General features: G+C 55.7%; 1 protein-coding gene across 1 annotated transcript in view; it reads left to right on the forward strand.

Annotated features, from left to right (window-relative positions):
- The window catches only part of LPCAT1 (lysophosphatidylcholine acyltransferase 1), a gene marked incomplete at both ends in the record, with an annotated part of 38,914 nt that extends 36,498 nt beyond the window's left edge, over positions 1–2,416 (forward strand). The window contains 2 exons of the mRNA XM_082835421.1: positions 903–1,044; positions 2,232–2,416. Of these exons, the coding sequence (XP_082691547.1) occupies positions 903–1,044; positions 2,232–2,416 (327 nt within the window). The remainder of the gene's footprint in view (positions 1–902; positions 1,045–2,231) is intronic.
- Between the last annotated feature and the right edge of the window lie 8,777 nt (positions 2,417–11,193).

The following is an 11,193-nucleotide window of genomic DNA, read 5'->3' on the forward strand; positions in this document are numbered from 1 at the left end:
CAGCAACAGCCATCAGGGAGCTTGGAAAAGAAAGGTCTGTTACTCACAGGTCCTCGAGGGCACACGGCGTGCCCCGGGGGCAGCGAGGTCACAGGTCACGGGGCGAGAGTGTGGATCTGGGGCTCTGCCTTTGTCAGGGTTGAGGGTAGGGGCCTAGGGTTTTGGGGGTTCACTCTTTCTTGGCGAATTTAAAGCGTAAGAGTGGGAATTAGGGCACGGGAGAGGAGAAGCAGGGTCCCTGAGGTGGTCAGTTATGCGGGTCACCCAGGGCCTTCTGGAAGGGGGACCTCATGGCGGCGGGGCGGCCTGGCTCCTTTCCTGGCGGTTTCACTGGTCACCGCGACTCACAGCCACAGTGTGTTCATTCAGGTGGGCATCCGTGAAGTGGGCACCCCGCAGCCAAAGGCTGAATGCCAGGTCCTCACGTTGCAGTGTATATACCACCCTTTCTTGGTGGATTTAAAACACAAGAGCAGGGCTTCCCTGGTGGCGCAGTGGTTGAGAGTCCGCCTGCCGATGCAGGGGACACGGGTTCGTGCCCCGGTCCGGGAAGATCCCACATGCCGCAGAGCGGCTGGGCCCGTGAGCCATGGCCGCTGAGCCTGCGCGTCCAGAGCCCGTGCTCCGCAACGGGAGAGGCCACGACAGTGAGAGGCCCGCGTACCGCAAAAAAAAAAAACAAAAACAAAAACACACGAGCAGGGAGCTGAGGGCTCCCGGCTGCCACCTGCCCGAGGTGCTGAGGGCTCCCGAGGGCTCGGTCGTGCAGCTGAGTTCCGGCCCTTCTGACCCTGTGCTATCTGGGCCGGCCGGAGAGCTGGGAACGCCAAGGAGGAGAAGCAGCTGCCCTGGATAGTCGGGGCTGGCGGGGCCGCGGGGTGACGCCTGCCCCTGCCTTGCAGATGTACGGGTCGCAGGAGGACGGCAGCATAGACGAGCACGCCCTGTCCAGCATCCTGAAGACCGCCTTGGGCGTGGCCGAACTGACCGTGACCGACCTCTTCCGGGCGATCGACCAAGAGGAGAAGGGCAGGATCACGTTCGGTGAGTGGCTGGGAGCTGGGGAGGACGCCCCTAGTGCGAGGTGGGGGAGGCACTGCCCCCTGCACTCTCGCCAGGCTCTCCTGAAACCTGGCAGGGCTGGGGTGGGAGCTTCCAGTCTCGCTTCTGCAGGCCGTTAACAGAAGCACGTTCCCAGCCCAGCTGTAAAGTAGGCGCCATTCCCGGGGCTGCGGCCGGGCTGAGGTCAGGGTCCCCGGTGGGGGAGGGACTCCGTGCCCGGCCCGTCAGGACCAATTCCTGGGGCATCTCCTCTCCCGGGGTTTTGGCTGCGTCACCTGTCGCCACACAACGCGGGACAGCCGAGATCCTCGGGAACTGGGACCGGAACCCGCCTGGGGACCGAGGCCGGGGGTGTGGGGGCAGCAGGAGCCCCAGAAGGCGGCCCGCTCAGCGCGCCGGCCCGCGTGCACATCTGAGGATGAGCCCATAATCTCCCTAAAGTAAGAGGAGACGTTTGCTCAGGAAAGGTCATTGTGCACGTTGTGTTTGGATGTGTTTTTAATCGCATCCAAATGTCAGGCAGGTGCCGCAGCGCGTTGGTCCGGGTGTGCGCGCGTGTCTGCGCCAAAGGGGGCCGCGCCTCCCGGGGAGCGGGTGCTACTGCCGAGGCTCGGAGCCCTGACCGACTACAGACTCCCCGTGGAGGCAGCTCCACTCCCAGCGGGAGCACGCGTTCCCCTGCAGCCGCTGGAGCTTGCAGTGCCCTGGGCCCGGGCCTCTGAGCATCACCGAGCCCCCAGGGTGCCCCAGCGCGAGCCCGAGGGTGCCCCCACCCCGACGCCGGGACCCGGGGACACCAGGAGACACAGAGCCGCGCAGGCCCCACGATGGCTCGGGGTGAGTCTCTGTGCACCCGGTGTCCCCAGGGCCTAGCTGTGCCCACCGAGGCCCCTGCCTCGGGGGTATGAGGCCGCTGCCAGGATGTGGGCACGCAGAATACATCCCTGACTTGGCCGTTTAGTTTCCCCAAAGCAGGAGTAGCCGAAAGGACGCGAGAGCCACCCTGGTCTTCACACAGAAAACTGAGGTGCGGTGCCTCTCGTGGCCTCCCGAGGGTCCACGTCGATGCCACGACGCCCCCAGGGTGTGAGTGGGGCGCCAGGGAGAGACCCCAGACTCTAGACCTTTGCCCCCGCAGGCCGGTAACTGAGGTGCCTTTGTCTTTCCAGCCGACTTCGAGAGGTTTGCCGAAGCGTACCCCGACTTCGCGGAGGAATACCTGTACCCCGAGCAGACGCACTCCCAGAGCTGCACACAGACACCCCTGGCTCCCACCCCCAACGGCTTCTGTGCTGACTTCAGCCCCGAAAACTCGGCCGCTGGGACGGAGCCTTTTCGTAAGAAGCTGGACTAGGACGTAAGGTTCTGGAGAGACGAGGCATCTCCGCAGCCACCGCCCCGTTTGCTGTGACAGCATCCGGGCTCCACGCTCCCACACGCGCTGTCCCTTTCCTGCCCTCGGGCCCGAGTCCTAGAGCAGCGCGGGCCCGAGGCCGTGGCTGTGCGCGCCCTGACGGGCGGGCGCGGTGAGCTCACGGGGGCGGCTCCTGGAGCTCCCTTCCAGGCGGCACTCGGGGGCCGGCCCGGGCGTTGCTCTCTTTTCACCTCGAGCCTCCCGTTTTGTTTCCATCCTCTCCCACCGTCCCTGCTGGTCCGTTCCAGGCTGCGCAGGCCGGCGGCTGCCACGTGCACCTGAACGCGGGACGTGTCACCGCGTTTCGATTCCGGCACAGAGTCTCTGCCGACCTCGGTGGAATCGGTGGGCAGAGCCGCCATCTGATTTTTCAACGTTTCTATATTTGCAGGAGCTCATGAGTATTTTATAAACTTCATTTAGATACTTCAGGAAACACTCAGCATTTTTTTACGAAAAGAGAATTGCTTTTCTACTTCATCTTCCTTGGAGGGTCAGGGGATGTTTACTTACAGGCCCTTTTCCTGACAGACCCTGAGGCTGTCTGGGGCTTTGAGCTAACTCTCCCTCCGGCCTCTCTCGACCAGGGAACTCCTCTCCGCTGAGGCACCCGGCCCGGAACCACTTTTTTGTCTCCTCGGTCCTTTACAAACCCCCTCTTTTTATACCAGCTTGGGGTTTCTGTTTCCGTGCGACATGATCAACTTCACCAAAGTGTCAGCTCCGATCAGAGCATTGAATGTCGGGGAGATGAGGTGGGCCGGGGTGTAAATGGCGGGGGCGGGGTTTCCTGTCTCCCGGGCGGGTGCCCCAGGGGATGGTGACACTCTGGAAGGCCCCGCCTGCGCTGACTGTCCCCCCATTCACACCAGGGTTCTCGGGGCATCTGGAGACGGATGAGCCCCGGGGACGGAGCGGGTGGGAAGCAGCAGCAACGGGCAGTTGGGGCGCCCGGGAGGCCCGGGGGGCTCCAGTCCCTCTCTATGTCCGGGGGCGTCAGTGGGGCGCAGCGCCACCGGGCTCGGGGAGGGGCTCCAGGTGCTGTCTTCACCCTCATGAAACCACCTTGATTCATGTCCTTGTGACATAACTAGAAACCTGTCCTCAAAGCACAATGACAACCACACACTGAGTCTGTTCCCTGAAGCAAAGCCTCTGGGTCTGTTTGGGCAATTTTTTTTGGTTTCTAATTTCTCTTGGGGGCATCTCCATAGGAAGTGACCACCAGAGCCAGAAGTACAGGGGAAATGTTTACTAACTTCCTGAGGCTTGGAGATGTGCGTGTCTACGGTTAGACGTCAGAAAAAGGAACACCCTTAACTTCCGTTCATTCCGAAGCCCCTCCTGCCCCGCGCAGGGTGCGGGGTGACTGACATTCCAGGGCGCCGCCCGTCAGGCACAGAGCTTCCCGCACGGCCTTGGTAGCGACCAGGACTGACTTCATGATCGTGGGATGCGTGGAGTTTCGTTTTTAAAAGAGAAAAACCCACACCTGGCAATGAAGGAGGTGAACAAACTGAGATGTTCTGAGGAAGGGCCTGGGCCCTGTGTCTGTGGATGAAGGGTTTTTGAATGAAATGCCGCTGTGCGTTTTCAGGAAAAAATCTCTGATAAACAGACATCGAATGGATGTTTGTTCCTCCTGATAACTCTTCTTTCGTAGCGACTTAGGGTCGCGGGCATCCAGAACTGTGAACGTACAGAGCTCGGGACCGAATCCCCTTGTGTGGGGCCAGGAGCTGCAGGGGCGCCCGCTGCCTGCAGAGGCCCTGCCGGGCGCGAGGGGGTGGGACGGGTGCCTCCCAACAAACTCGGGGTTTTCAATGGAACGAATAAAACGCAAAGTCTTATGTACTTGAGGACGTACTTGTTATGTGCGGTTTTTTTCATCAGAAAGACAACAGCGGACGTGACGCAGGCTGTGACAGGAGAACCAATCCCGCTGAGATTTCTTAGTGCTTTTCTAGGACGTTGGGGAAGCATCGTAATTGAACTTCTGTAGAAAAAGCTTTCTGGATGGCAAAGGGAGGGTCGGAGGTTTCACTGGCACGCAGACAGCCGCTGACGCCTCACAGAACTCAACCTCGTAGGCTGTTTGCCGACCTGCTGAGTTGGTTTCTATAATTTCTCTGCGAAACACGCACCTTCTATGTACGCTTTATCAAGCGGAGAGAGACAGGAATCTTGAATTCGTCCTATTAAGTCAGTGAGGGATTTAGAAATAGAAGTGGTGTACTGCAGTCCCGAAAACTGTAGAGGAGAAAATCGGGGTTGTGTAGCCAGCGGCTTCCGGATGGAGTGACACTTAGCATCGTGTTCATGTCGTAAGTCAGGGAAGCCGGAGAGGGAGCCCGTGGTCTGACCCCATCGGGGCGGCGGCGGACGAAATGCACCAGAATGACATTCATGCACCAGGGGTAGGCATTGGCCCTTCCTAACATAACAGGTGGGTGTTGCCTTTGAAACTGGTTAAAGTTTGCTCAAGTCTTTAAGTAAAAAAAAGGGCCAAAGCAAGCCAGGGTCTGGACATTTCACATTCAAAGCTGGACACGGCTTCCCAGTCGAAGGAAGGGGACAAGCAGCCTCTGGGAGCTGCGGTGGGGGCGGGGGGGCACACTGCCCTGGGGCCTGCCGCGGCTTGAGGGGGTTCCCAGCGCCCCAGAGGGGACGGGTGTTAACGGAGTGGTGGGCGCTCAAGGTGTTCCTGGTGGCGATTCCTACAGAAGCAGAAGGTTCACCTCTGCCCAACCCCCTGCCCCCATTTGCTGATCCGACCGGAAGCCTTCCAGCCAGTGGGACAGTGTTAGACCCCGGCCCCCTCCTGGGGCAGAGCGCGGCACATGGGGATGCCGCCGAGAGCAGCAGGCGGCCAGTGGCCAGGACAGCCCATCCCTCCAGCCACGCAGGGCCCGTCCTCGCTCCTTCCCGCGAGGGAGTGACGCACGTGATGTAATGGTCACTTCTGCAAACGCAGAGGCCCCGCCTCCTCCCAGAAGTAAGATCCCGGGAACCCTCGCGTCCATCCCGGAGATGTTCACTCTTCTGGTGCTGGCAGACACCCCCCGATGCTCTGTCACACGGAAAACTAGGTTTTCCCTAGTTCCCAAAGTGCCCGCTCCTCAACACTGCCGTTCCCTCTGTAAACTGAGGGCGCGCGCGCGTGCGCGCGCACGCACACACACACACACACACACACACACACACACACACACACACACGCCAGGCAGGAAGGCGGCTGCAAGGGCGCTGCCGTCCTCACTTCCGGGGCCGGTTGTGTGGCTAAGGCCAGTATTTACGACTTCCTTCCTCCCTCCCCTCCCCCATCCCCCGTCCCCCGTCCCCCTTCCTCCGTCCTCCCTCCCCCCTCCCCCACCCCCTCCTGCTTCCCCTCCCCCACCACCCTCCCCCTCCCCCACCCCCTCCCCCGTCCCCCATCCCCCATCCCCCTTCCTCCGGCCTCCCTCCCCGCTCCCCCACCCCCCCTCCTCCGTCCTCCCGCCCCCACCCCCTACCCCCTACCCCGTCCCCCCTCCCCCGTCCTCCCGTCCTCCCTACCCCGTCCCCCGTCCCCTGTCCTGTGGCCCCCACCACACCTTGGACGGTTGGGTCTTTGCCCAGTGAGACGACTCACATTTTCACTCCAAAGTATCCGGAGCCTGTGGTCTTGCCTCTGCTGGTCACAGGATTTGTCCTGAAAGTGCGAAGAAGCACCCAGAGGAGCCCCGGGCCCCCTTCCCCTGCTGCCGTTAGCACCCGTGACACCCCCGGTCCCGTCACGTCGCCGGCCGGAGGAGCCCAACGGCTGGTGGCCATCTGAACTTGCAGCACGGAGGCTCCGCGGTGTCCCGAGTAGGAGTGTCTCATCCAGCAGAACGGAGACCCTCAAGACGGACAAGCCCAGAGCTGCAGAGAAGAGAACAGAAGCATGTGGCTGGCTCTCGGGCCAAGATTCAGGGCAGCGACGGGTTACCCCTCGCTCACCTGTCCTGGGGCAGCTCCAGCCGCCTGTCCCCGCGCGTCCCCGTCTGCCAGCGCAGCCTCTCTCCCGGGTCCAGCCAGGCGGACGCACAGGGAAGAGAAGAGCCCGACGCTTCTGCACAGAAATAAAACCCTACCGCTGCTCACATGTCCCCGGCCGGAGCGCAGCACGTGGCACCCGAGTCCCACAGGCTAGGGCATCCCACAGACGCAGAATCACACAGGCCACAGCCCGCGGCCACCGGCCGTGAGGGTGAGCAGAGCGTTCCCACGGGCCCCCGGGCGTCGCGGACGTGCGCTGTGCGCGACCAGCTCGAAGCACAGCCTGCATGCCTCGGGGGCACCATGAGGACGGGTCCCGGTGTCTGAAGCGTCAGAAGTCGTTTCTCCTCCCCGTCAGGCTGGCGGCTTCTGGTGGGGGCCCGCTCAGAGCTGCCAGGCTTCCCTTGCGGTAAGATAGATCCCTTCTTGCGTAACACGAGCTGGGCGGCGGGAGTCAGCCGCCAGTGAGGTCCGCAGGCCGTGCTGCCAGAGCCGCAGGGGCGGGAAGGAAGTCCACCCCGGCACGAGTGCATCAGGATGACGACAAGCGTTTCCCCTCGAGGACGGGGGTCCGGCGCGAGCAAGCTGACGCCCAGAGAAGGGGCCGCGCTGGGAGCTAAGTCCTGGGCCCGTGTCTGGCAAGGCGGGGTCCGGCCCGGCCACGCCAGCCGGGGCTGCTCTGGTCGCTCGGCTCCGGGTGGGCATCCGCGCTTCACCCAGCCCCTCCGTCCCCTGCCGTGCTGTACTCGCTGGGTCGGCTGGGAAGAGACGCAGGCCCATAGCCACCAGCCGCATCCCGCCCTGGGCAGGGGCACCTGAGATACACACTACAGAGAAAACACCACGAGCCCATCGTGTAGCACCGTGTGGGCCCAATGGAGCAAAGACTGGGTAGAAAGCTGACCGAAAGAAACACCAAGGGTCCTATCACAGGTGACGGAGGCCCAGGGAAGGGGAGGTTAGGACGGAAAAACCTATTGGACAGAATAACGGCCGGAGTTTTCCCAAATCTAACAGCTCAGATATCCAAGAGGCTCAACTCGCCACAAGCAGAAGAAATATAACAAAAATACGGCAAAAGGCACTTTACAAAAAATTCTGGAGGCCGCTGGTAAAGAGGTAATCTTAAAAGCAGCCAGAGAAAAAGAAACTACTATCATGGAACAAAGGTAAGAGTGACATGCATGTGGAAACCTGGCTCTGCAGAGAGAATTAGTGTTATTTAAAGAGAGACTGTGAACACTTAAAAACGTATTGCAAGCCTTCAGAGAAAACAAAATAGAAACACAGAGGTATGACTAGTTAATAAGCCCATAGATAAATAAAATGGGATAGCTTAAAATAATAATTTCACCCAGACTAAGCAGGAAAGTAAGAAGAAAAAAATAAAGAACAAAGGACAGATGATACAACTAGAAAACAAACAGCGTGGTAAACTTAAATCCAACCGTACCAGTAATTACATTAAATATAGACTAAAAACTCCTAAAGGACAGTCGCTGGACCAAATTAAAAAGCAAACAAAAACCCTAACTATATGCTGTTTAAACACATGTTGAAAGTTTAAAAAAAAAACAAAAAACGGAAATATATGTAATGTGCAAACATAACCACAAGACAGCTGATGTAGCAGGATTAATAATATCACAGTAAGTGACCTTTAAGAGGAGAAGGATTACGGTGTCAAAGACAAACACTGCAGAGCCATAAAGGGTTCAGTTCACCCGAGGACACAGTCATCCTAAAGGGGTACATCCCCAGTGACTACCTTGAAATATACTAAGCAAACATAGGCAGAATGAAAAGACGCAATAAGTAAATCAGCAAACATAGCTGGAGATGTTCACACAATTCTCTCAGTAGCCTATAGAACCACCAGGGAAAGAAGCACAGTTTCGTAGAAAATTTGAAAAACGCTGTTTACCAAATTGACTTCATTGCCATTAAAAATGCACATGAAGCAGTTGGCAAAATAGACTCCATGCTTGGCTCGAGAGTAAATCTCAAAATATTTAAATCGTACAGCGTATGTTCTCTCATCCAAAGGAAGCCGCCCATATTCCAGGGGCAGGACCGACCTCCATGGCCCCACAGCCACACGGGAGTCTGGCAGGGGTCTACCACAGGATTGTCAAGAGCTGCTCGGGCTCTGATTAGTTCTTTTCAACTTAATAAACGTTAATGAGGCCACGATCTTGCTTTTGGTCAAGATGGAGGGGCAGAGGCTGCCATCCTGGAAGGGGATTTCGGGTGGAAACTCAGATGGGTTTTGCCTGAGTCGTGAAGAAGTCGTAACCCCCTCGGCCAAACTCGACTCTGGTCTTGCTACACAAAGCTTAAAAGCAAGACCTCAAAGAATGACCAAACTCTTTGTAAGTAGCTTACCTGCAGCCCAAAGTTCGAGAATATTCAGAGGAATATACAACTACCCAGCATTCAAGGGGTCAAATTCACAATGACTTGCATCCCATCAGAGGTCACCTAGATGCAAAAAAGCAGGAAGGATGATCTACAATCAACGAAAACAGACCCAGAAGTGACTCGGTGATGGAATTAGTAGATGAAGGCATTGACAATCATTATGCAAAATCCGTGTCCCAAAGCTAGCTGGAAGCAAGACTAACCATGTGTGGTTAAGACATGGCAGGTGTCTTTTAAAAGACACAAATCTAAATTCTACAGCAAAGAACTACGATGTTTGTGACGGAAGATACCCTGGTTGGGATTAAGGGTGGCTTTGACATCACAGAGGAGACAGCAAGGGAACGTGAAGAGTAGTAGTACAAACTATTCAAAACAAAATAGAGAAAAAAGAGCAACATTTGCACGGAGCACCAGTGAGTGTGAGACTTCAAGTGGCCTGATATATATACCACTGGAGTCCCAAGGGCAAACAGAAATATTTGAAGAAATACTTTCCCAAATCCAGTACAGACTCTAAACCCCTGGGTCCAAGGAGCTCAATGAATTCCAAGCACAGGCGCCATGGAGGAAACACACCAGGAGCATCGTAATGGAACGCTTAAAACAGATGATAACGAGAAGGTCAGCCACCGGAGGAAAAGGACACAGCAACAGCCATGTGCACAGAGCAGATTCTTCATCAGAACGACAGAAGCCACGTCCATAAAACACGCAAAGAAAAAGAACACAGTCAACCCAGAATTCTTCACTCGGCAAAAACAGCTTTCACAACAGAGAAATAAAAATGTTTTCAGACACAGAAGCTAAAAAAATTTGTCACTGGCTGGCAGACCTCACTACACAGTGTGTGAAAGTAAGTCCTTACAGCAGAAGGAAAGTGATTCCATTCTGAGATCTCGATCCACACAGAGGCCTGAGGAGGCTCAGAGCTGGAATCGTGTGGGTAATAGAAACACTTGTTTCTCATCATTTAAACCTCTGTAAAGGATGACTGAGTGTCTAAAGTAAAACTGGCAATGCATTCTGGGGTTCATAACACACAGGTGACAATGGCACAGAGGCCGGGAGGGGTGACTAGAAGTGGCCCCAGGTCCGTCCTAATGACATGTACAGCAGTGTGATGCCACTGGAAGGTGACACGAAAATGACACAGCAGAGAGATACGGCTAAGAGTCCAACAGGGGAAGCAGAACGCGGGACTTGAAAACTCCTCAGTCTGAAGGACAGCAGGAACGGTGGTAAAGGGGGACAGAGGGCACAGTCTAGCAGATGGTGGATTCAACCCAACTGTATGAGCACTACCTTAAATGTAAATGGTCAAACACCCCAATCAGTCAGCAGAAATCGTCAGATTGGATGTAAAAGCAAGAACCAACCACAAGAGGCCTGCAAGAAGCACACTTTACCCGGCCACCAATGGGCCAAAAGGAAGAGGACAGCGCCAACTCCATCAAAAGAAGGTAGGGCAAACGTTGATCTCAGAGCCCAAGTGGTCAGCGGGTATAAGAGAGGTCATTTCACAGTAAGGATTCAGCTCCCAGGAGGCCGTGGCAACCCTAAGAGAGCTTCCCCATGAGCCATGCGAAGACAGCAGAACCACAAGGACTATAAGACCAGCCCACATGTCTGTGCCTGAAGGTTTCAACGCTTCTCTCCCAATGACCCGTAGGACAAGGGTAGGAAACTGATCTATACCTGACACCACGGTAACTTTAAGTGGATCTTACACATAAGGGTAGAACCCAAAATTTTAAAACTCTTAGAGGAAAACTTCTTTTGTGAAAATTTTTGTGATCTTGGGTTAAGTAAAAATTTCTCAGACATGGCACTAAAAGCAGGGTTCATTAAAAAATGTGATAAGTTGGGCTTCATCAAAATTAATAACTTCTGTTCTTCAAAAGACTCTATTAAGAGAATGAAAAGGCAATCCAAGATTGGGAAAGATATTTACAAAGCACCTGATAAAGGACTTGTATCCAGAATATGTAAAGAACCCTCAAAACTCAATAATAATATAACAAACAAACAACCCAAATGTACAGAAGATTTGAACGTCCACGTGACAAGAAGTGATACTGATGGCAACCACACACATGAAGGACTGCTAAAACACTTAGTCATTAGAGAAATGCCAATCTAAACGGTAATGAGATACTACTGCACACTTATTAGAATGGCTAAGATTTAAAAGACCGGCCATTCTAAGTGTTGCCAAGGACGTGGAGCAATGGAAACTCTTGCACTGTTCTTGGAAATGTCAAACAGTATCACCA

Source organism: Leucopleurus acutus, assembly GCF_964270905.1.
Source record: "Leucopleurus acutus genome assembly, chromosome: 3".
NCBI classification, from domain to species: domain Eukaryota; kingdom Metazoa; phylum Chordata; class Mammalia; order Artiodactyla; family Delphinidae; genus Leucopleurus; species Leucopleurus acutus.